The sequence below is a fragment of the Ambystoma mexicanum genome, chromosome 13 (genome assembly GCF_040938575.1).
Source record: "Ambystoma mexicanum isolate Mex_15411 chromosome 13, UKY_AmexF1_1, whole genome shotgun sequence".
NCBI classification, from domain to species: Eukaryota; Metazoa; Chordata; class Amphibia; order Caudata; family Ambystomatidae; genus Ambystoma; species Ambystoma mexicanum.
Genome location: NC_090938.1, coordinates 235,734,719 through 235,760,445, shown reverse-complemented (window position 1 = coordinate 235,760,445; position 25,727 = coordinate 235,734,719). Strand labels below are relative to the sequence as shown.

General features: G+C 48.0%; 1 protein-coding gene across 1 annotated transcript in view; it reads right to left on the bottom strand.

Moving 5' to 3' along the window:
- The window catches only part of IPO9 (importin 9), a 904,513-nt gene that overhangs the window by 338,242 nt on the left and 540,544 nt on the right, over positions 1-25,727 (bottom strand). The window contains exons 15-17 of the mRNA XM_069633697.1: positions 22,586-22,812; positions 7,036-7,184; positions 4,270-4,398 (exon numbers count right to left, since the gene is read on the bottom strand). Of these exons, the coding sequence (XP_069489798.1) occupies positions 4,270-4,398; positions 7,036-7,184; positions 22,586-22,812 (505 nt within the window). The remainder of the gene's footprint in view (positions 1-4,269; positions 4,399-7,035; positions 7,185-22,585; positions 22,813-25,727) is intronic.

The following is a 25,727-nucleotide window of genomic DNA, read 5'->3' as shown; positions in this document are numbered from 1 at the left end:
AATTCCATCACCCTAACTTTTTACACTATGGACATGTTTGGATTTCTTGCTGCTTTGCCAGATCAGAAAATCCTTTATAAGGTTATGCACTTCCCCTGGAAAGCTGCTGCGTGTGTGGGGCACAGAAAGGGGGCGGGATGGCCTAGTCCCACCCTACATCCGCGGTGCCAGAAAGTCTAGATGTGGGGCAACTGTGAAACCAGTAGTTGTCCTCGATTGGACAACTACTGGCTGCTTGAAAGGTGCAGATCCTGAACATTGGTGGCCTTGGACTTGTTCCCATGTTGGATTTTGGATAAGAGGACGACCTCTGCAGCCATTTCACCAGCTCATCGTTGGAGCCAAGAATTCCTCAAAGAAGCACAGCCTGCTGAAGAGCCTAAGATTCCTGTAGTGGCTCAGCATCTCTTCCTGTGATTTCCAAAGACCATGAGCAGTGCTTCAACCCTTTGACTAATGGGAACAGAGCCTAAACGCCCTCGAGGATCCTGCCCTTCTGAGTCTTCGAAGTCTCCCTGGACTGCCCAGTGGACTTGACCAGCTCTCTCACGGTCTGCTACCTCGCCAGAAGCGTTGCTGTTCCGTGTTCAAGCCTGGAGCTTGAATGTCATAAGCTTGTGTCACAAGTCTCCTTCCCGAATGTCAGCATCCCAGCATGAAGGGATCCTGTACTGAAGTAGCCTCTGTGCTCACGACTAGAAGGCCGTTGGACGTCGCCTGTATGCAGAGATAGTTGCTGGAACATACCTGTCTCCAACCTGTGAACAGTCCTGAAGAGGTCTGTGTCGATGTGTCGTGCATTCCTTCATCACCAGCGGTTGCATCTTGCAGCTGCACCAGACTGGAAAAACCTGCAACTCCTTGGCATCACTCACCAGATACAACGGAAGAAGATCAAGCCTGCAGTGAACCCCAGACAATCCACAATGAGGTCTGGGAAAATTGGAGTCACAGGGGAAGTAAACGCAGTGAATCTGTCCTCCATAAGATAGCATTGGAAACAAGTCCCTTTGTCTCCTGCATTCCATTCACCTTTTGGTTGTCGAACCTGGGTAGAGCAACCTGAAATAGAAGAAAACATTTACTTACCTTTAATAAAATTGTTGACGATCTTTCTGAACTATCACCGATACAAATGAACTGCAACTTGCCTCCAGAGACTCCCCTCAAAGGAGAAACATTGTGGCTCCTATGACATTTGGGCACCATGGCCCATTCTTCTTCGGGTTTGGATGGCTTAAATTAGGTTATTTACTTTTGAGCTAGTACCATCATTTATTGCATTTAATCTTCATGCTGAATTAGTGACTTTTTCAATGGCTTTATGAGCCTATGGCGAATTTATATATTCGTATCAGAGTATTGTGCGATAATACTACCAGGTACATTCATTTTTCAGTGCGCCCAGGAGGCCTATAATAAATAACTTTTATAATTACTGTCTAAACTGAACTATTGTATGTCATAGCGAGTTCCCTGTTCACTATAACAAGGGTGGCCTCCTAAAATCTATCCACCAGAGCAGATTCTAGAAATCCATTTTAACACTAGCCAGGCAGAGATTGGCTAAACATGCACCCTTTCCTGATCAGAGTAGGGTAGCCTCCCAATCTGTCAACAGGGCTGATTCGGAAAAATCTATCAACAGAAAACAAAAGGCCAGCACAAATACAAGGTGTGGCGGCATGGAACGAGGAGTCTGATCAAACTGGGGCATAGTGATTGCAATAAACTTATTAACAAACAAACCCATCTATCCCTAACTAGAGGCGACTTCCCTACCTCAAACTCAGCCAGTCAGGAAGTCTGTGTAGTCCAAATCAAAAGTTCACTGTCCTAGTCCAAACTCCTATTCTTATACCTAATACTGCAACAGAAATCCTGATCTAAGAAAAGTTATTTCAGCCCAGGAGAATAACTCCCTTCTCCTGGTTACGAGTCTCGAGAGGCAACGTTCAACTTCTGGAAATGTTCCAAGGGTCAAAATCAAAGAAGACAAGGTTCCACAATACTCCAGTGAGACTAGGAGAAGGACTCCCTTCTCATAGCTTGTTTCCTGTTCTTTGTAAGCCTGTTCCGGCAATCTTAATTCCAACAACTTCAACAGTTCATGTAGTTCTCTCTACTTTCTCTACCTTCTTTAACCTGCCCCCACTGGCACGAAGAGGTTCCCCGAGTACTCCTGGACTTCCCAGTATCACAAGATTGTAGAACTGGAAAGGCAATTGCCTCACACTGTGTTTAACTACTTTCTCTTCTACTTCTTCTGCTTCATGATTCACAGTCTCAAACTTTCTCTGCCCCCACCCAGACCTATTCCCGTTAACTTCTCTCAGGGAATGCTTCACCAGTTTCGCCAGGGGTCACAGGATTGTTCTTCTGCCTTCTATTTTTTATTCCTAGGCCCGCTTGTCTTTGCGGCCCGGTACTGCAGGCGGTCTTGGCGCATGTTGCGGACCGGACGGTCCACCTGTGAGGTCACGCTACCACCGGTTTCTTGTGCTTCCCATACATTCGAATCTGCAGCAGGCCAGAGCAGGCGGTTTTGGTGAAGTTCTCGGACTGCATGGTGCACCCATGACAGTACCTATCAGTTTCTCCACTTCAAGGACGCCGGCTCCCAGCCAACTTGCAAGATACTTCTCGGGCGTCCAGCTGCCAGTCTCTGCTATTCTGGAGAGCTGCCTCACTGCAGTCTTCCAAAGCCCCATTTCAATCTTGTAGGCTTTTTGACTGCATCCTCACTCGCTGGGTTCTCCTTCTGGATTCAGAACAGAACAAAGTGCCTCTTTACAGTTTAGTTTAAATAGAAGGGACAGCCCCAGCGTAATGTCAGTTCGATTGACAACAGCTAGTTGAGCGCTCTTTCTACTTCATGGCACTGTGCTCACGATCTTATTTGTCCCGTCCACCTCACAGAGAGATTGTCTGACAGTTTACAATAACACATTGTTTCAGACTGCACCATAGGTAGAGAAGGTTTGGGTAGTGTTACTACTCCGTGGGATCGGGCGTTATAGGGGCAGTGTGCAAGACTTCGGTCCTTTTCCCGAGTAGGGGAGTTCCTCCCCCATGGGATCCTCCTGCATGTTACCAACCCCAGGGGACTATTGGTTAGCGGCAGCACCTCCCTAGCCTCAAGGAAAGGGGCTCCCCTTAGGGGAGAAGTGGCGCCATCTGAAGTGGCGTCAAAAGGGTACTAAGAAAGCAGGCCAAAAGGTGAAAAAAATAGATTTGACATAACAGGAGCTGAAGCAGCTTTACTGGTGTGCATCATTTCAGTAGCTGATCTCTAGGGAACAGTACAAATGCAAAGGGGCAGTGTAATCCTTCTTTGCAATGGTTAGAATAGAAATTGTCCCCCAATTCTAAACATTAAGAAAAGTAATATTCAGAGATCAGGCTAGGTTTTCTTTACAGCTAATAAATCAAGGGAGGATATAGCTAGGTAGGATATACTTGTAGGAAATCTACTTCAGGAGGAAAGTAAAATACCTTCCAGGAGCCCTCCTAAATAACAATAGTACTGCATCAAATTCGAACAGTATGGTTTATTTTTCATGGGTGCTGCCTTTTCCAACCATAATGCAGTACTCTCAAATTCACAGTAGTCCTGGACCAGCCACTGTATACACTGCTGGCACTCAATGTGGCAGCTTTCAGTTGAAAGGATCCCATCCAGTCAGTATTGAAAATTGAAACCTTAACACTGAACCCTGCAATGTTGATATAGGCCAAATTGAATCAGGAAAGGTGGAGTTACAAGTCAAGAATTCAAATAAAAAGCCATGTGCAGGCTTGCACAGACTGGCTACACTTACCTTGCTACCTTCCCGGAACCAATGCAAAACAAGTTGTGGAATAAATAGGAGTAGGAACGTTCAGGCCTCTGCAGAAAATACAGCTCAGACCAAGTTTTCGTATCAGGAAGAATAAACCTCATGCCGCACATTTAAAGCTTGGACTTCAAATGCTCTAACATGCACAGTAAACTGTGTATGCATGAATGGTTGGTTAAAAGATGAGATATGTTGGTGTACAGTAACAAATATGTATAGTAAATTCAAAACAATAACAATGCACATGCTTCTGAAGTGCATCACACTTTCCTTTCGATAGCCTAAAGAGATCAAAACAAACTCAGTAGTCAGCCAATTCTTTTCACTGCTTTTTCAATCATTTTTGTTGTTAGATACTTAAATGTGCTATTGGATACCATGTTCAACAGTTGGCACTTACACCCAAAAATGCCCCACCACCGAAGCTTACCTGCATAGTGGCATTGTCATCTGTGTGTAGGGTGCACTGTGCCACAGCAGGAAAGGCCTGGCAGATCAATAGCTCAGAGAGGGGCTGTTTGGTGTTTCTCACCACAGTTGTCAAGATGTCAATTGAAGTCTGAGGAGGGAGAAAAGAATTGCTGAATGAGAAGTCCAATCCCTGAAAGACTGAAGCACATGGCGAGGTCTGGACCTGAGACGAGAGCCCAATACAGAGCTCTGGGAAACATGATCAGGGTCGGCCTTGGCATTCTGCAGATGAAAGCGGATTTCTGTACAAGGTGACAAGCCACAAATTAAAGAAACACAAAGGCAGATCCCATTCTGATCCAACTGCCAGCACTACGGTTTATTAACACAGACATTAAAACGCACAAACTACAGATTAAGATAAATAGAAGGCTCAGCCCACAAAGAAATGGCATGATCTCAAAATAAACCAAAATAATGTGATGCCAAAACAGGTGAGTTAAAAATAAGACAATACACTCCGGTAGATCACCACAGTCTTGTGTATGATTCCAATAAAGAAAAGTAAATGAACCGATGAACTGAGTTCTTTGGGTCAAGAAATCAAGTTACAGAAGAAAAAAAAGCTATGTTTGTAATTACATTTGTAGTACAGATGTGGTTTGAAAATCAGTTAATGATGTCAGCATAGTTTGCATCTACAGCCTAAAATACCAGACATCTACTCCAGTGAATCCAGGTATTAAGGGTCCAATCACATTGACAGAGAATGCAGGAGTGTGGGGGAATAGGAGAATGTCTGCTGAAGTGGTGGCATGTGCAATCTCACTCACAAGACAGATGTCAACCTCCCCTGTGCTCAGAAAAAACAAACCTATAGCAAAGTTACAGCCAGTAGTGGTGATATGATGGCTGAGCAGCCAAAGGAAACTTGGGATGGGAGACGGGCAGTTCAAGATAGAGCATAACTTTACATAGTCATACAAAATTGCATTATTGTCTGAGAAGGTCTTTTTAAGGACAATTACATTATTGGGGTTATCTTGTTCCATTTTATGAGCCCCATAAACTTTTGCCCGTTGGGTTTGCTGGTTATTTTGACTTTATTTTCTAATGATGGTCCTGTAACCAAAACCCTTTTTCCTACACAGTCATATGGTAGCCCAATATACAACCTATGTGTGGGTGGATCTGGCATATGGCCAGCCTGATTGGTTAGCCTCCAAAACCTTTATGTTTGTCTGGTGTGTGATTGGAGGGCTGGCTTAAGCCAGTCAGAGTAAATGATTCTATCTTGGTGGAGGCCCTGTCCAATCCACAGATACTTGACCCGAATTGCATGAGGATTGCCACGAAGATGGTCAGCTGCTTCCAGGGACCAGGTTTGCCTATATTGTCCCTACTCTAGGCTTCTTTGTTGGCTACTAGCAATGCTTTCTGGGCGTTTCCTCATCACTCACCCCATCCCCAGGGTGGTCTTTGCTGCATGGAATGGCTGTCACAATCAGGAACCAGTTCTGCTGTGTGGTCACCCTGCAAAACGCTATGGGTTAAGTGCCTCAAGGCAGTGAGTTTCCGCGGCCTTGAAGAGTGGTGGCTGGTCACTAACTTGCTTCACCTCAATATTGGGCCATCCTGGGTTGCCTCCATTAGTTGCTCCCATTGTGGCACTGTTCTTTTATGACTTGCTGCCTTGTCTTACCCCCTAGTTGCCTTTTGAACTGCATGCGTGGGATAGAACTGGGTTCTACCTGGCTTTATAACTTGTAATCAGTTTGCTTATGGATTTTGCCACATTGATGTTTACAACCCAGTCCCTGCCCAAGTCCCTAGAGTTTTAATCCAAAACTATAATGTGTACTACCGCCCTGTGACTTATAAGGGAATTAAATGTGTTAAAATCACGGCCTTCCCATAGGATATAATAGTGTAACAGTAAACACTTGTGGTTACAGTATTTCTAGGAGTGAGCTGATTCACATGGTATGCAGTGATTACACTGAAATAAAAACGAATGAAATAATAATGAGAAAATACAGAAAAATAAATATATGATGCATGGGGAAACAGGTTTTGGGGCAGGCCCCCCAATTTAAAAAAAATATATATTCAATATTCTTTTTTCATTCGTTAAAATCATGTGTAACCATTGTTCACATGCATATACTTTACCAGTTCTACTGTATTATAGGTAGTTTATGAATACTGTGACTGTTAATATATTGGCATTGTGGAGTTTGAACAGGAGTGAGAAATGTGTGTTGCTCCTCTGTTAATGTACTGAGTTTACCACAAGGTACAGGTCATCCATTTAACTTTAGAGGTAGAAGGGTCTTGCTTAGATCATTCACTGTTTTATATATGTATGTCGTTCTTGTGTTTCAAAATAAAGTACTTATGCAAACTGTATGTGCAACTCTATATTAAGAGCATATAGTTCAATATATCTGAGTAGTCTCTTGCGTTAGCTATTGGGCTCAATTGTACCAGCCACCAGCCTTCTCCCCGCTCGAGTGAAGTCGGACTGGGCTGCCATTGCTGCCCAAAGAGTTTGATCTATCTTTTCGTTGGAACCCTGTGTTGCCCTCAAGATAGGTGGCTTTAAAACCCTCACCAGAGGGCCAGTGAAAAATCTCCCGAACACAGACAGCCGTAAACAATTGTAGAAGCCTGGAGAAAGGTTTCAAATTGTTTGATCCTGAGAGTATTTATTCAAATATATTCTGCAAAAGTCATAGACGTGACCAACCTTTCTACCAAGTAGCAACATATCAATGATACTTACTGAGCACAGTCCAGGGGGAATCTTATCCACTGGGGCATGCATGATGCTGACCAGAGTGGGAATGAGTCGCATCTGCATGGGCCCTTGGCACCCTTCGATCTGAGCTAGCTCCTTGAAGATATCTTGGGCTAATGAAGCCACAACTGGGTCTGAAGCAGAAGAAAAAGGAAGACCACAAAGTAATGAAGAAAACAGCATTGCGAATATAATTCGCCACTTTCTAAATCTCCAGGTGTATTAGAATACTTTCTCTTCTCCCTTTGTTTAGGGGTGAGCAGAACTGACCCAAAGCTAGGCAACAGGGATTTCCCAAAAAGCTTTTCCCCGACTCACCTGGTGGTAACAGTCTGAGTCAGGGGCAACACCAAGAAGGACGAGATAGTTGTAGATACATTTGGTACATTCAATATGAGCCTAAGACCATCCTATGAGAAGGTAAGTAATAATGCGGAGGCCACATGCAAGTACATTTGAATAAGAAAGTGTTTGTGTTCAGAGGTCATGACACTAGCCGATAGATCACATGTAATGCTCAAACTCAAATTATTCCTCAGATTACCAGGTTTGCTTGTAAATACCCCAGATGTACAGCAGGAATTCGATTTACTCAATTGAGAGTCTACCAAAGGAATAAATAGGAAAGATGAATTGGTCTGGGTTAGGGGAGTTTTCCTAAAGTCCCACTTGTTGGTAAGACTTTAGTAAGCTATACCAGTGGTATGCAGATTCCCCCCAACTCTTAGTATCAGTCTGTAATACTCAAGGACCTTGTTAGAATGGCAGAGCAGTCAGGCTGATCTTAAGAGGAAGATGCGAGCTGTACGCAAGTACACTGAACCCAGTCAGTAAAGCACCTCAAAGAAACACACAAATGTAGATTAAAATATACATTTATTATATACACACACGAGTTACTGAATACCTTGCACAATAAAACACATAGGTATACTTTTCAAAGGGTCACTTCTTAGTTGGTAGTTGATGAATATATACAATTGTTACAGGGGTTTGACAGTTCTATCAGCACCCACAAAGTAATACAGTAATTGTATTTAGTCTGCATACATCTGTTGTGTACTGTTATATCATACCCCACCTTACGTAAAAACCTAAAAACCCTTCTATTCTGCTAAAGTCTTCCACATGCACAGTTATGCCTGCTCTGTAACCACAGCATAGCATAACCTCCAAGTTCAATGTCTCAAGGCCAATGTGAATGTTCCCAAGCACAGCTATGCTTGCACTGTAACCACAGAAAAGCATAACCCTCTAATCTCAATGTCCTACTGCAAATAACTGTTTTACTATGTTACTCTATACCTATGCTATGTTTAGGATCAATACTGCTGTAACAGTGCCACAATGGCCCAGGGCAGTTCTGTGCACTTTATAAATGCAAAATAAAAATAAATAAAAAATCTCTTGTGTACCATTCTTGGTGTTTTGTTCTTTACAGTTGTTGGCCTACATTCATTTCCTGGATTCCACTCCTGATGCGTTTATTTTTTCATTTTTTTTCTCCATAGGGTGTGCCCTGTGTTTTGTCAGCGGTATCAAGGTCGGGATGTCCCAGGCCTCATCAATGTCATCCCACACACCCTCAAAATCCGCTAGGGGTTCAACCTGGAGATTTAGATCACCCACCAACAAGGTTTGGTGATACACATCACATTGTATTCTTAGGACCCTTCCCTGCCGGCACACGTAGAGCCTCATAGCCCTGGAAGGTAGTTGGCTGCATATCCCACCTTCCCTGGAAGCAGTTAATGTCATACCCACCCCCCCCCAAAAAAAATAAATAAAAAAAAAAATAAAAATCACACCATGTTGGGTCAGCGACATTTATCCTAATTTCCCAAGTCCTGCTATGTTCCAGGACATAATACTTAACTCTACCATCGACCCGGACCGTTTGTGGTAGCCTAGCATCACGTCAATCAACTGCCTCGAGATCTACATAGGACTCGGTGTTATACAGTGTCACATTCCTCTGTGCCATGGGGAGAAGGGGGTGCACCACAGATGGGGGAATGATATTGTAGCTGCAATCCCTATTGCTCGCAAGTGTTGACCTTAGTAATTCTTGAGCCCATGGGAGGAAAGGCTCTCGCTTCTATAGCCAAAAGGCCGTCAACCAGCCATTCGCTTTTCAGATAAACCGCAATATTATCGCACTGGGGGCTCATTTGGAACCTCTCACACCACATTATGTCACACCTAATTATGGATTTACACCCTCTTACTTCTCTAAGAAAATGGATTACTTTAGAATCACAGGAATCTCTTGCTAACAAGGGGCCTTGCATGCAGCCTACATTATATAGTGTCACAGAGGGCCATGCTAATTGTCTTGAGGGCCCATGAAAGTTCGATGAGCTGTGACGTGGGTATCCACCCCAACTGGGGGCCTGTCTTTCCAATGCCTGGGGACCCATGTAACTAACATGGGTCTCAGTGGGCTGTTGCAAATTCCATTGCCTACCCCATGTATGGCCGGCTCGCTCTCGCGTAGGGTCACCCATAGGACAAGCATTAGAATCTGAGAGCCACGATGGAGTAGGGGTGCTCACAGTGCCTAATCCACTGCAGTTCCTACTAGGCACCAGTTCAATAGCGCACAGCTCTCCTTTCAATAGTTCCTTTATGGCAGGACTATACCCTTCCATATCGATTAGGAAAGTCAGGTCAATACCCACCAATTTTGACTCCGCATTAAGCAAGCTACTAAGAGGGGTACAATCAGTTTGGGTCCCCATTTCAGTTCCACCACCAACAACAACCCCCTGGTACATGACATCCCGCTCTTGTAATGCTTCTCCCCCAGCTGGCTATCGGTTTCAGTTGTTACCTTCCCCCCTTGGGCATCTCACTTCCAAAACCTGGAAGTGATTGGATGTGGTGACCAGTATTTCAATATTCCCTATGTGGTCTTTCATCTTGGGTAAACACGCATTTTCTCCCCCTCCAACATCTGGGAGGTTTAAAACGTTTGCACTCTTAGAAGGAGAGTGCGGACTAGATTAGTCCAGTAAATTATCGGTGGGGGAATGCAATACAATCACCTGGGGACCCCCCCCTCCCCTTGGCCTTCAACCGGAAGGACATTTCTCCCCCCTTCCTGACCCTCAAAATGGTCAATATCAAAAGGCCCCAAGTAATCCTTCGGTTTATCCCGTTTTCTAAAGAGATAGGCCTTTGCTTGTAGAATAGGTTTTAGAATGGGGGCTGCACTTTCAGGGAGGATTTCAGTGTCCTCCATTATTGCCACACAGTTAGGCGCAGCCGCTTTCTTCATGATGGGCTCCGTAACCACCTTTTTTTGGGGACATTCAATGTCATCTAATAAGTCCTCGATTTCTGTGATTAGAATATTGACGTCAAAGGGTTCTTTATATGCCCTTTTATTTTTCCCTCCAGGTGAAATAGGCCGCACTGCCTTGCATTTTGTCATAATGACAATATCGGCAGTGATAGTGTACAAAGTTTACTTCTAGGTTGCTTTGGTGATTGTTCTGCTGTTGTCGTTTGTTTCTCCAGGGTTGTTTGCTTACATTGTACTGCCTGCATCCCTCCTATGTTTCCCTTGTGATTGACTTTTGTCTATGTATTGCATCAGATTTTTGTCCGTTCTATCTTCTGTGTGCCCCTCCTACTCCTCCTCCTCCTGTATCACCCCCCCCAACTTTAGTGTTTCCCCTGCCTGTTTCCCAGTACTACCCGCACCCTTTGCCCGTTTGATCTCACCCCCTTCTATGGTGCTCTGTCCCACCTATCTTCTCCAACTGCTTTTCTAGCGACTAGCCTATCCCTCTCACCAAGTCTGGCAGGCAGAAGCTCAAAAGGGACATCCTGGTCCCCAACCCAAGCCTCCCGATCGCAGATACCTACATCAGTTCTTCCTCCAGACAAACCCTTACTGACATCCTCTTTGAAGTTCCCTCTCCAGAATATGGAACCCCCCCCCCTTCCCTCATATGGTCTCTGTTCCCCCTAATTTTTCCTCTTAGCCCATTAATGGTGGCACCATGTGGGAGGCCGTCCTTGCCCCCTTCCACTGCTCCGAGATAGATAGATCTCTCTCCCCCTCTCTCCCTCACTCCCCTGCCCCCTCCCCCCAGAAGTCCAAATCCGAATGCAACTCTTGGTACGACTCCAACCTCACTTCAAATGCAAGTGCATGGCGGCTGAGAGGAAGTGGAGGTCATCAGGTACCCCATCTGACAACCTGGTTTGCTGCCTGATCCAATGGCAATACAGGCTCTGTCCTCGCCAAGAAGAGAGTCCACAACCAAGCCTGTGTCTCTGTGGCATCTAAAAACCCAGCCGAACTCTTCAAAATCTGCAAGTAGCTGGCCAATCCTGCTGCAGTCTCAGCCTCCTCTTTTCCCTCCCAGGCCCTCTTTGTGGCCTTGGTTTCTTATTTCATCACTAAGATTCAGGACATCCTCTCTGCCCTCTTCCTTCTCCTCCACATTTGGCCCACATGTGGCAGTCTCTCCTCCTCCCTTCACCTCCTTTCCCTTGTTCACCCCAGACAATGTTTCAAGACAAGTCTGATCTATGAAAGGCTCGTCAAAACAGGTTCTCCCCTGTTCATCCAGAACCATCAAGGACCACATTGACACCCTTGCTCCAGCCTTGGTCGATTTCTGCAATCACTCCTTTGCCACTGGAACCTTCCCCTTAAGCACTCCCTTGTGAACGCCATCCTAAAGAAGCCCTCTGCCGATCCTTCATCTCCGGCCAACTATAGCCCAATCTCCATTCATCCTTTCCTGGGCAAACTCTTGGAAAAACTGGCCATCTCCCAGCTTAATCTGCACACTGAATCTGTTGGTTGTCTCCATGGACACCAGTCTGGCTTCAGGGCTGCCAGAAGCACAGAAACTGCTCTCTTGAAAACCTGCGAAGACCTGCTCTCTAACCTAGATTCTAACCTTCCCTCTGTCCTCATTCTCCTCAAGCTCTCTTCTGCTTTTGATGCGGTTAATCATGGCATCTTGCTCAATCGCCTCTGTGATAACCTGGGTATCAATGATCAGGCCCTGGCCTGGCTCACCTTTCTCACTGACCGACTCAACATGGGTCTTCTAGCTCCCTCTACCTCTCCTGGCTTTTCATCTAATACCTGGCACCTCTTGCCCACTGCATCCCTGCTTTCTGCTCCAACTTTCAGTGTTCTGTGGATGACACCCAGCTCTCTTTCAGGCACCCTCTGCCGCCTCTTCTCTCATTCCAGACTGTCTGGCCGCAATTTAGGAATGGTGTGCTGCAAATGATCTCTGCCTTAATGCAAGTAAGGCAGAGATCCTCTGCATCAGAACACCAGCTCCCTTCTTTCCTCTCTGGCCGGCCACTCTGGGCCCTCTTCCTGCTCCTACCTATGAGGCTAAGAAACTTGGGGTCATCTTCAACTCCACCCTCTCCTTCTCGCCTCACATCTCAGACATCTCTAAGAAGTCAAACTATCAGCTGCATCTAGAGGTACTGTTCCTTTCCTCACTTTCCCCCCGAAGCCGACTGTCTGCAGCGCTCTGGTCCGCTCTAGGCTGGACTACTGCAACAGCCTCTTTCTAAATCTTCCTGCCTCTACTCTCTGACCTCTACAATTTATCCAGAACAGGACTGCGAGACTTGTTCTTGGTTTCAAGCCCAGGGATAATATCTGTCCAGCTCTGAAATCTCTTAATTGGCTCCCTGTGGTGGCAAGAATCAGGTTCATGACCCTCTGCATCGTGCACAAGGCTTTCTGGGGCCTGGGACTGCACTAGCTCCAACTTCCTCTCCCTAAACATCTCCTTGTCAGGCTCTCCGCTCATCCACCTCCAACTGTGAGGGTCAGTCGGTTTTCCACGCAGAGAGTTGGGGGCAGATCTCCATCTTCCGCTGGGGCATCCCTCTGGAACAGCCTCCCTGCCTCAAACGTTAGCAGAACCACCTCTGGCCCCGGAAGAACTTCAGACCTTTCTCTTTGCTTCCAATTTCCCTCTTCCTCGGGCAGCAGGTTGCCTGGTATTGGGGTTCGGCAGCTGTGGAAACTCACAGGACCATGGGAGATTGTTAGGGAGAATTCTCAGAAATGCGCTAATTCCCTCCACCTTAGAGACCCCGCCCCCAGCAACTTTGCTGGATTTTGAGGACTTTATTTTTTAACCTGAAGAGAGTGAGACCCTTTTTCCCCCATTCTAATGTATTTTAATGTGATTTTGAACTCTGTTTCTTTTGGGTGTGGAGTCTGACAAACTCCATAGACATCTTTTACATTGTGTCACACAGCACCTTCAGTGCAGTGGCACAGGGACATCTTTCAGATTACCCAAAGGTTTAAATACCTTCTCCTGCATAAACTACTGTTTCCAAGAGCAGTAAAGGGAAATTGACTTTACTTACCTTTGTAACTTGCTAGACCCAGCACACACTATCTTACAATAGGGTGCTTGAGGGGTTACCTAGTATCGCCTTTGTCTAGCTTCTCATGTAACATTGTATGTTACCCTTTTCCCACTGAATGGCTGGTGGCAGTGGTTTTGTTTTAACTACCATGGTGTGCATATACCGCGGGCTGCGTTCGCGCTGCAGTAAAGCACCCGAGGGTCCCATTTTTTCAAAATGGCCCCTTTCTTTTTTTTTTGCCATTTCATTGTGGAAAGGTCCTTCTTGAGATTTACTCTGCGTGCCAAACCAGGTTTGGTCCCATTGCTCGCTTTGCCTTTGGCAGAATTCACAAGTGAAGCCCGCCTCTGGCTCTAGGGTGTCTTGGGTAGGCAGGAAGTGAGGAAGGCGCCCGAAAATCCCTGTGCATAGTCTCCTAGGAGACCCAAATGCACTCTGTGGGGATTGGCCGGCTGACTGTCCGGCAAGGACAGCCACCCTGCTGGGTAACTGACACATTTGCAGCAGTCTGCCTTTGCCAGACTCATCCCCAGCTTGCGCGCTCCTGTGCCATTTCCCACCCAGGCAGGTGAGCACGTGTGGCGCATGTGCATGTCCCCCCCAACCCCCCCGGCCCCCATTTCCGTCATGGTGCCGTTTATCAGCGTGGGGACCCTCATGGGCTACCTGGAAGCAGCGAGGGTTCCTGCTCTCTAGTCCCGCCTCCCAAGCTCTCCCCCAGGCTCTTATTGGCCAGTTCATGTCTTATCTTGGACCAGACCTGGGCAGCCCTCCTGCCCAGCAGCCCCTTCGGCGAAGGGCGGCTCCTACATTGGAGGCTCCAAGATGTGTCAGCAGGGGAAGCCAATGAAGCCAGCAGTCAACAGACACCAACATGGGTGGGGTGTAGAGCAAGAAACAAGTTACTTACCTGTAACTGTTGTTCTCCAGCATGGGTCTGGCATGGATTCACATGCTCATGAATATTCCCCGTCGTCAGGCTGGGAATCCTCGGTAAAGAAAGAAATCAGTATCAATTTCGTTTCTGATCTGTCTTTCGTAGTAGTAACCAATCACTGATCTCTGCGTCATACTGACCACAGCCAATGACTGCACTCTACCTAAGCCCCGCCTCTGGCAGCCATCTTCAGATTTGGTAGCACGTGAAGTGGCAGTATGACCAAGTGAAGAGCCGCAGAGGGGTAGGCGGGAGGGTTCGCATGTGAATCCATGCCAGACCCCTGCTGGAGAACAACAGTTACAGGTAAGTAACTTGTTCCTTCTCCAGCATGGGGTCTGGCATGGATTCACATGCTCACGAAGAATACATAGCAGTACACACATGCACAACAACGGGAGGTGGCAAAGGCTCAACATTAAGCATTACATCAAACTCAACATTAAGCAATTCTTAACTCCTCACCAGGCTCACCTTAGGCGAACAGGTTGCGCAGCACTGCTTGGCCGACCCTGTACTCCTCCCTGGAATCCCGATCGACGCAGTAGAATTTCGTGAAGGTGTGCGTCAACCTCCACGTAGCAGCCCTGCAGATGTCCAGCAAGGGCACACCAGATAGGAACGCCGTGGTAGCTGCGATCGCTCTGGTGGAATGGGCTCTCGGACGGCCAGGCAGCGGTCGGTTTGCCAACCGATGACAGTACATGATACAGCCGGAGAGCCATCTGGAAATGGAAGCCTTCGAGAGAGCCTTCCCCTGATTGACAGGTCCAAAGTTCACAAAGAGTTGTGACGTCTTCTGAAAACACTTCGTGCGGTCCACGTAGAACTTCAGCGCTCTAGCCACATCCAGCAAGTGCAAAGTCCTTTCAGCCGGCGACGAAGGCGACGGGAAGAAAACAGGCAACACCAAGGGTTCGTTGAGGTGGAAGTCCGACGGCACCTTCGGCATGAAGGAGGGGTGCGTCCTGAGCACTACCCTCTTGTCGTGAAAAGTCAAGTATGGGGCCTTGCAGGAAAGGGCCTGGATCTCTCCCACCCGTCGTGCGGAGGTGATGGCCACAAGAAACGCTTTTTTCCACGACAAGAACTTCAACGGAGCCGAGTGCAGAGGCTCGAACGGAGGTCCCATGAGCTTGGTCAGCACCACGTTGAGCTCCCACGCCGGGGCCGGAGCCTTCACCGGCGGGAACGATCTGAACAGTCCCTTCATGACTCTTTCACCAGACGATGAGACCACAAAGACGTCCGCTCCCTGCTGAGTGCGTCGGCGATGGTGTTTTTTATCCCTGCCAGATGAAACGGCACCAGAAACATCCCTTGGGCGACGGCCCAATGCCACAGATCCTGTGCCTCCCTGGACAGGGCTGGGGACCTGGTTCCGCCCTGTTTCCTGATGTAGAACATGGTGGTGGTGTTGTCGGTGAAGATCCTCCCCACCTTGCCCTTGAGGGACGGAAGTAAGGACCTGAGGGCCCAAAACACTGCACGGAGCTCCAGGACGTTGATATGGAGGGACTTCTCCGTCGGGAGCCAAAGGCCTCTCGTGTGCAGATTTTCGGTGTGCTCTCCCCACCCTTCAAGGGAGGCATCCGTGGTCACTGTCTCCTGGTGGCCGGGGGTCTGGAAGTCCATGCCCGCCGTCAGATGCGCGCGGGTGCCCCACCACCGGATCGCTCGTCGGAAACTCACGTTGAGTGTGATCCTCTCCTCGAAGCTGCCCGTCGTCTGGATCCAGCGCACGTCCAGGAGCTCCTGCAACGGGCGCATCCGGAGCCTGCACAGGCAGATGAGGTAAATGCAAGAAGACATCATTCCGAGGAAGGACTTGATGGACCTCTCTGGCCGTGTCCGCAACCAGCATCCACTGCACCTTGCCCAAGATGGCCCTCGTCCTTTCCTCTGACGGAGAGGCCAGAAGCGACACTGTCGAGCTTCGCTCCCAGAAACAGTGCGTCTTGCGCGGGCACCAGGTGGGACTTGGCGTAGTTTATGGAGAAGCCCAGGTCCGTGAGAAGTTGGACGGTCCTTGCCGTGTGCTCCACGGCGAGCTCCTTCGTCTTCGCTCGGATGAGCCAGTAGTCCAGGTAGGGGTAGACGTGGATCCCCTCTCGGCGCAGCTGCGCCGCCACCGGTGCGAGGCACTTGGTGAACACCCTGGGTGCCGACCTCAGTCCGAAGGGAAGGGCTCTTAACTGATAGTGACGCCCTTGGACCACGAACCTGAGAAACTTTCGGTGTCCCTTTAGGAGGGGAATATGGATGTAGGCATCCTCCAAATCCAACGACGACAGGAAATCGCCCTCCTCCAGCTGACCCAGGACGTGTTGGAGGGTGACCATCCGGAACTTCTCTGCCTTGATGAATTTGTTCAGTCGTCGTAGGTCCAGGATGGGACGCCATCCTCCCGTCTTCTTCACGAGGAAGTATCTTGAGTAAACTCCGGAGCCCCAAAGCCTCTTTGGGACAAGCTCGATTGCGCCCTTTTTGAGCATCGCCTTTACCTCCAAGAGAAGTTGAGGGACGTGATGTTCTTTCCTGGCCACAGGGGGGACGCGCGGGCACCTCTTTAGAAACTCGAGTGCGTGACCCTTGGCTAGGGCGTCCAGCACCCAACGGTCGGTGGAGATGGACTCCCACACGCTGACGAAGCTCGCCAGCCGGCCTCCCACCGGGGTGCTTCGGTGGGGGCCCGACCCCACGGCCGGTTCAGTCCTGCTTCGACGAGGATTTGCCGCCTTGTCCTCCTTGGCGACGACGGCGGGGTCCGCCTGACTTGCCTCGTCCGCTGTAAGCTTCCTGCGACGACGAACGGGCCGCTTGACGGTAGGTGGAAAATCCTCCACTGGAACCTTTGGAGGCATCCTGTTTGCCTCCGCCGCTCCGAAAGGGCGGCCGCAGTGGCTGGAGAACCCCAAGAGCCCGGGCCGTCTCCGTGTCTGCCTTGATGGCTTGAAGGGAATCGTCCACTGTTTTCCCAAACAGGTTGTTTCCGTCGAACGGCATGTCGAAGACTCTGGTCTGCACGTCCTGATGGAAGTCAGTAGCCTTGAGCCATCCACGCCGCCTAAGGCACATGCCGTTGCCCAACTGGCGAAATCCAGTGTCAGCGATGTCCGTCGCAATCGTAATGGCGTGGTCCGACGCCACCTCTCCTTCCTGCAAGATCTCTAGGGCTTCCGTCCTCTTGTCGTCCGGTAGGAAGTCCATCAGGGGGGCCAGTTTGTACCACAACTCCCTGTCGTAGCGGGCTACGATAGCCAAGGCGTTGGCCGCCTTAATCGTCGTCGCTGCAGACGAGATGACTCTGCGTCCAATCGTATCCAATTTCTTTCCCTTGCCGTCCGGCGGGGAGGTCGACGTAGAGGCCGCGCGCCCCTCCCCCCCGCTTTCTTCCTGGCCGCCGCGGAGACGACCGAGTCCGGGGTCGGCTGTGCCCGAAGGCACAAGGGGGCCACGTCCGGGACCCTGTACTTCTTCTCGTACCGATCCCTTCTAGCCGGCGTCGTGGTTCTTGAGGAGGGGGAGGCCCTCATCCCAAATATCGTCCAGTAGAGGTACAGAGAGGACCGTCTTCCTCTTGGCCTCGCGCCGTTGATAAAGGAAACCTTCCTTCTTCTCTTCCGGGCAGAGCTGGAAAAGCTTGGATGCCCTGGCGATCATGGAGTGAAACGATCCAATCTCGTCGGGCGGGGAAGCCCGGGTGGGAGGTGACGACGGCAGATCCTCGTCGTAAACCTCGTCGTCCGTAACCGTCGCGGCCGTGTCAGTCCCCGTATCATCCCCACGAGTCGTGGACGGGGAGGAGGGCTGAACAGGGCGCGATGGCTGAAAAGGAGGTGGAGGATGAATCTTTCTTCTCTTAGGGGGAGGGCTCCCAGAACGACTGGCTCCGGGTCCCCCGTCAGGAGCGGTTCCTCCGCTGGTGGTAACGGCAGTCTCGTCCTTATCTCCGAGCATAAGGACTGTATAGCCAACAAAATGGCCGCCGAGTTGTCTTGCGGCACTGGTTGAGGGGAGTCCGACGGGCGGTTAGGGGCCCCCTCAACGTTATCGTCGTCTCCTACGTCGGGATCCCTCCCGACGGGCTGGTCTTCTTCCACGCCGTGGCTTAAGACTTCGATCAGCTCTTCCTCAGAGGTTGAGGCCGAATCCACGACGACCTCCTGCCCCCCCCCTTTTCTTCTCCGTCGGAGGTTTCACGGGGGTCCTGTCGATGGGCATAAAAGAGGACTCCCTCCGCGGTGGCAGTGAGACTCTGCTTCGCCGGGTGCTCGGCCTTCCTCTTACCCGAACCATGGTGGTTGATGGCGCCAGGGAGGATGCGCCCTGCCTGGCGCCCATAGAGCCCGACCGTTCGGCGCTCCCGGTGCCAGCAGACTCGCGGTGCTCGCGGTGCTTGGCCTTGTGTTGGACCCCCGTCGCCGGGGCGTCCTCAAAGGTCTTAGAAGACCGCTCGGACTTCTTCTTGCCTGACGGGCTCTTCCCTTCCAGCCAGTTGGCGCGACGTTGATGGCGATCCTTCATGGTCCGCTCCGACATATTGCCGCAAAACGCACAGTCCTTCTCCACGTGCGTCTTGTCCTCATGTAGGCAGTAAAGACAAAAGGAGTGTTCGTCCTCAAAGACATTCTGAAGCTGGCATCCAGGGCAGACCATGAACAGCTTTCCGGGCGTCGAGCTTCCCTTCTCCTGGGCCATGTCCGAGATGGGCCTGAGAAACTTCTGGAGTCCTCCAAAAGCGTGGCTCGACAAAATCTTCACCCTTGAGGGGCCTAGAGGAATCCGGCACGGGTCCCCGTTGATCGGATGAAGAAACGGTGGAGCTTGAGGCTCTTTTGACCGAAAAATAGAAGTTTTTGAGAAAAAAAACGTGAAAAAATAGCACTAACGCTCGAGAGCAATAGCACGAGGATCCCAACATTTGAACGTGCGGTAAAAATCTGAAGATGGCTGCCAGAGGCGGGGCTTAGATAGAGGGCAGTTATTGGCTGTGGTCAGTATGACGCAGAGATCAGTGATTGGTTACTACTACGAAAGACAGATCAGAAACGAAACTGATACTGATTTTTTCTTTACCGAGGATTCCCAGCCTGACGGGGATTATTCATGAGCATGTGAATCCATGCCAGACCCCATGCTGGAGAATTACTCTACTCCAGAAAGCCCCTGCCACTCTAACTTACCTTTCCATAACCTAGACTGCCATAGACTTACACCATGCATTCTTAGAAAGATGTTAGCACCAGCCTAAAGATATTCATCTTCTCAATGGGCTGGAATGAAGACTTCCTCCGGGCAGGGGGACACTCTTGCCTTTGGCAGCGTGCCCTGTGGGTCCGCCACAGGGCCTTCAAAAGGGATGCCGCCACCACCTCGATGGAAGGGCCGCCTTTGTCTGGTGTACCTGGGCTTTCACGGTCAGGCCAGCCTTGACCTGCTTGGCCTTTGTGGTTGCCCCAGACACCTTGTGCTGCTTGTCTCCTTAAGGGCCAGCTCGGAGGCCCGGTCCCCTTTCGCCTTCTCCGCCAAGGGTAGGCCAGACGCCGTACCCGGTTAGGCCTTCTCCTTAGTCGCCTCTGAGGCCACCTTCAGCTTGCCCAGGTGATCAGACTTCCTCTTGGATCTGGAGCGTTGACTAGATACCGATGCAGCTGGGGATGTTGAACGCGGCCTGGCCGCCGAGGAGCCTGCCGCAATGGCGCTCCCGACTGTGGCGGACTCGCAGTGCTTGGCCTTTTGTTGGACTCCCGCGGGAGGGGCGCCCTCAAAGGACTTAGAAGCCTGCTCAGCTTTCCCGGATCTGGGAGAGGCATGCTCCCGGGCACCACCCGGTGCAAAGGCCTTGGCCTGCAGCCACTCTTCCAGCCGTTTACGCGGACCCTTCTTCCTTGTGCGTCGGGTACAAGCAGTAAAAGGCACTGGGAATTTTTGTGGTCCATAATCGTAGTCGGTGCAAATCTTGAAGAGGGGGGAATCCTTCTCGCCCGACATGGTCCACGCAGTGTAGGCCTAACAAATCTTCTGGAAGCTTCCACGAAGAAACTTGACGAAATTCGCCCTTGAGGGGTGCTGAAGAATCCAAAAAACGGGTTCCTGTTATATCGGAAGGATGATCGATGGAGCACACAGGATTCGATTGATCGAAAATTGAGTAAAACTCTTCCAAAAAGCGAAAAACACAGTAAAAGCTCAAGAGCTAATCACAAGGACTCCCAACACTTGAACATGCAGTGAAAGTCTGAAGATGGCTACAAGAGGTGCGGCTTAGGTAGAGGGCAGTCATTGGCTGGTGGCAGTACGACCCAGAGCTCAGTGATTGATTGTTAGGAGAAAGACAGTTCAGAAATTACCAAGGATTCCCAGCCTGACAGGGAATATTCATGAGCATGTGAATCCATGCCAGAACCCATGCGGGAGAATTACAATTTCATCTAACAGGAGCAGTATGGGGTACCATAAAATCATACACTTAAAAAAGTGGCAGGGGTACTCCTACTGAAGTACATCTGACTGCAAAAACATATCAGATCATAGAACAAGAAGTGGGGAAAAAGCAAAATCTGTAGTGGTCTCATAAAATGGGATAGCAGAATCCCCAATAATGCAATACTTCCGCCAAGACCTACTAATACTTTAACAATTGCAGAATAATGCTGGAGCACACATTTTAGCTGTATCGTATCTTACCCCTCCAGGGTAGTGGCGAACTGTGTCCCACTGCTAACAACTAAAAAAATATTTAGCACTTCCTCATCCAGATTAACTGCCCTCAAATGTCACTAGTCTAAACCCCATTCATTCAACCAAATTGACATTCAATACTCTGGTACTTCTGGCCTGTGCTCCGCACTTCAGGTTTCATACCTGCCTCCCTCTCTACTCTAGTAATATCCCACTCTCTCCTCTGGTCAAGAAAAAGGTAGCAGTGCACTATACAAGGCCACAATACAAATGAGCAACCATGACCTTGTGCAGTACCAGCAGCCTCAGGACTTTCTGTAGGAGACATGAAGTTATACGTGCGAAAGTGGGAGATGGAATGCTCGAGGCAAGCATTTTGGTGGAGCTAAGCAATCCAAGGGCTGTTCCCCAACTCCGAGAAATATTATTCTGCTTCTAAATATTTGGGGCGAGTTTGGTGGGTCCGAAGATTTAGCCATAACCACTCAGGTTTTTCAAAATGAATCAATACTATACCAAGAATCCATATTTATCCCACTCAAAAAAGCCACCAACTATTTGTATAAAAAGAGAAAAGGTCCAGTTTTGCAAGAGGGGTTTCTTTTGATATTTTAAAAAGGTATTCGCTCTTACTCAAACACTAAAATGATATTGGTTCATATAGCAAGTAGTTCAGGTACATTTTTCGAAATCCTTCAAAAACTATGGACAATTCCTAAAATGTGTTTTTTAGACATGCATTGGTAGGGTTTTAAATTGGAAGCATGTTTAGTTAATGAACTGGTGTTTGGGACTGCATCACAAGAGGCAGTGTCAGAAAACATGCATAAAAACCCACCAAAACCAGAAATCTTTTCCCCATACATTTGTTACGATATTTTGTTTAAGCAAGATTATTTTTAGAAACGTTTGGAAGTTAAACTATTTTGGAAAATCGTTACATATAATGCCAAACAAGATTCAAACTGGTATTGCTTATTTTTGTATTAATGGTCTGCATAGTTATCTTTTTAAAACCTGATGAGACATTTGTAACAGTGCTTTGGGTAGTTTTACTTTTTGGTCCCCCACCCATTGTCTAAAATAGGATTTTTACAACCAAAATGTTGCTGTCAACGCACACCTATGATCATTTTGTGGGGAAAGTTAAGGCATGTCACCCCCTCCCCCTAGGTGCAGAGGTGAATTTGAAACTTGAACATTTTGAACAGTGGCATTCAGAGTCTATTCTCATTCAGTCTTCCAACATTACTGAAAAAACCAACAGAAATGCATGTGTTCGTAATAAACATGATGGCGCTTGGGTTACGTGTCCACCAGCACATGCAGCTAAAGAGAGCAGGCCTTGCCACCTAAGGTACAGCTACCACCATGGGGTCGAGAGGCTGGCGATCCAAAAACTATTTTGTAACCAAACACCAATCATTGGGGAGGACAAGGAGTAGGCTATCCGGTTGAGGGGACACATGCACAGCAGAGAGAAGACTCATATTGAGTTTGTGAAAAGGTCACGTGTGAAATCATCCAACTACATACCGTTGCTGTACTTGAGAAAGATGGCAATGGTGAAGGGGCAGATCTTGTTTTCAGCATTGGCAGTGAACACTGGATCGACAGTCGTCACGATGCAAAGGGTTTCCATAACAAGGTTCAAGACATCAGCACTAAATTGGGCTGCAAGATGGATGAGTCCGTCAAGGATGCTGGGCAAGTAAGGCTGAAGTACATGTGTGCTCTCAGACATTTTCAGCTGATCACAGTACCTGCAGAGAGATAAAGCACAGCTATGACCTTCAACAAAAATACTAAGCATATCTAGGAAACTGAACTTTGCGTCAATACAGTTTTAACCAACACACAGCATGTGCGAGTAACAATAAGGAGCGGTCCAAACCCCTGATCTTGTCACTTATAAAGTGCATGAGAAAATATTCAACTTTCCAACAGCAGATTTTCTGAGATTCATTATCAATGAACATATTAGAGAGCCACATTTCAATGAGATGTGGACTTAACTGAGGGGAGAATAGGGGTGTAGCCAACCAAAGCAAAGCAAGGAAAAAAAGCAATCCTTCAACTTTTATTGACTTGCCTAATGAAAAAATAGGTAGACCAATTAAAGCTAGTTTTTAGGGAGCAACAGAACAGTAATAAAAAAATAGTCATCCGCTAAATTTGATTAGGAACCCTAACCATATGTTTGGCCTATTCAGTAATTAATGTGAAGAACATTGACTTCTGATGCATGCAAAGGATGCAGAAATTATTTACTAGGAATGTATTATGCGCCAATGGCGGAAAAAAACACTTAACTGCAATCTAAAATGAGAAGGATTGCAAGGAAGGAGAAAGTTAAAGGGTAGAAGGGAAATACCAATTTTTGTTGATGGTAACTGCATTTCCTGGGAAATCAACATTTTGCATTGGAATAGACATATGACAATTAAGCAGTCATAATCTAGGACAGAGCCCCAGGGTGATTAGACTGGATAGGAGATGCGCAAATTACTAGACCGATCACGATTTTACAGGAAATTATTAAACTAGGACTCACTGCTGATAGCTACAACAGTACCTGGTTGAGGCGGATGTCTCAGAGAAATAAATTGACCGCAGAAAGAGTAACAACGTTAGGGACATGCAGAATGTTTAAGTGGGACTCCTGAAGCAGTCTAGGAGTCTTTTCCAAAGGTCTGCCAGGAAGGAAAGCATCATGCATCCAAAGTGATTTTTTTTAACGTTCCTAGTCTGAGCAATCCATTAGAGGATGAACTAAGATCCCTGCAGGGAATTAAAGTCATTAAGGTAGGTGGGCCCCCACTCCTCACAAAACCTGGTGGGTCATACATAGAATCTTGCAGGTAATCTGCAAATCCACTGGGAACCAATGAGGACCTTCAGGATTGGATAGTCCTTTTGCCCTTGAGCAAGTCTGTTACCAGTCCAAAAGCAGAGTTTTGGATCAGTTGGAGGCAATCGGCCAGGAAGTTGGGGGGTGGGGGTGGGGAACTCCTGTGTAGATGTGATTCTAGAACATGTGAAGCCAATGGTTGGCCTTTTTGGTTACTGCGTTACTCCGGTTGGAAAAGTAGCAAATTGAACAGGACGGCTAGATTACGGTCGGGGACAAACAGGGAAGGCGATGATCCCATAGATTGAAGAAGGGTCATCGCAGCTGTGAGGTAGGAGGCAAGTCAAACAGGATCATTGATTTTGTTACCATTCAGGGGAGAGCTGCTTTCCGACAGTCCTCCAATCTAATATTCTTGTGATGTAGTGCATGATGGAAGTAGGGCTGTTGGTAGGGTTTTGGTGCAACATAATCCGGACGACAATCAACACAGAACTGAGCGAGTAAAGCAGGCTGGCCAGGGGTCGCATGTAAGCATTGAATGGTGTTGAAGCAGTACCACCACCCCATGTTGACAAGGCTATAACTACTAACCCTAAGGGAAAGTTCAACACAGCCTAGCGAGAAAGGGAAGCTAAACCTCTTAGTGTAGGTAACGTGGTCAGATTGACAAAGCTCAACTCTCAGGTAGGGGTAGTAGGTCGACCGAGGTACAATTAGTCCGTACACAACTTCAGAATATATATATATGCTACACTGATCTACTTTAATAAAGTCGAAATATATATATATATATATATATATATATATATATATATATATATATATATATATACACATACTGTACTTCTCTGAGATAGATATGACAATGCATTACTTACCGTAAAAGCATTTCTGATGTTTGTATCTGCTTAGATTCACATGCTGCGCATAGGTCCGACATCCAGTGGTCACTGCGGAGTATTGCATTTTTTTTTCGTAGTCGAAAAGGGGAGGTCGACAAGGGGTGTCTAACACTATCCCTATAGTGACGTGCGGTGTACCCACAATCCCTCACGCGTCGAGGTCCCTCCGTTTGTATTTTTTCTGCCTTGAGGGAGCCTTCTAGACGTGAGAGTACAGAAAAGAGATATAAAAGGATGTCTATGTTCCTTCCATCCGAGCGGGGAGGAAGGGTGGGCGCATGTGAATCTAAGCAGATACAACCATCAGAAATGCTTTTACGGCAAGTAATGCATTGTCTTCTGATGTTTGTTAATCTGCTTAGAATCACATGCTGTGCATCAACTAGCGAGCAGTACCCAGAGTTGGAGGTGGGTTGTGAGAAGGAACAGTAGAGAAAAGGTGTCTTAATACTGCTTGTCCCACTTGGGAATCAGCTCTAGAGTGGGCATCTAGGCAGTAATGTTTTGTAAAGGTGTGTACAGAACTCCAGGTTGCTGCTTTGCAGATGGACTCAAGGGGAACATTTGCAATGAAAGCTATGGATGCCCCAGTGCCACGAGTAGAGTGTGCTCTTGGCTTGAAGGGCAGTTCTCTCTTAGCAAGAGTATAACAGAGTGATGCATTGAACAATCCATCTAGATATAGTGGACTTTGATACTGCATCTCCTTCTCTTTCTGCTGCCACCGAGACAAAGAACTGATTAGTCTTTCTCTGTGGTTTAGTTCTTTCTATATAAAACATGACATCAAGTGTATGCAGGCTCTTTTCTCCTAGATTTGAGGGATTTTGAAAGAATGTTGGTAGTTCTATTGACTGGTTGACATGGAATTTCGAGATGAATTTCGGTGCAAACCTTGGGTGTGTGCGTAGACCACCTCATC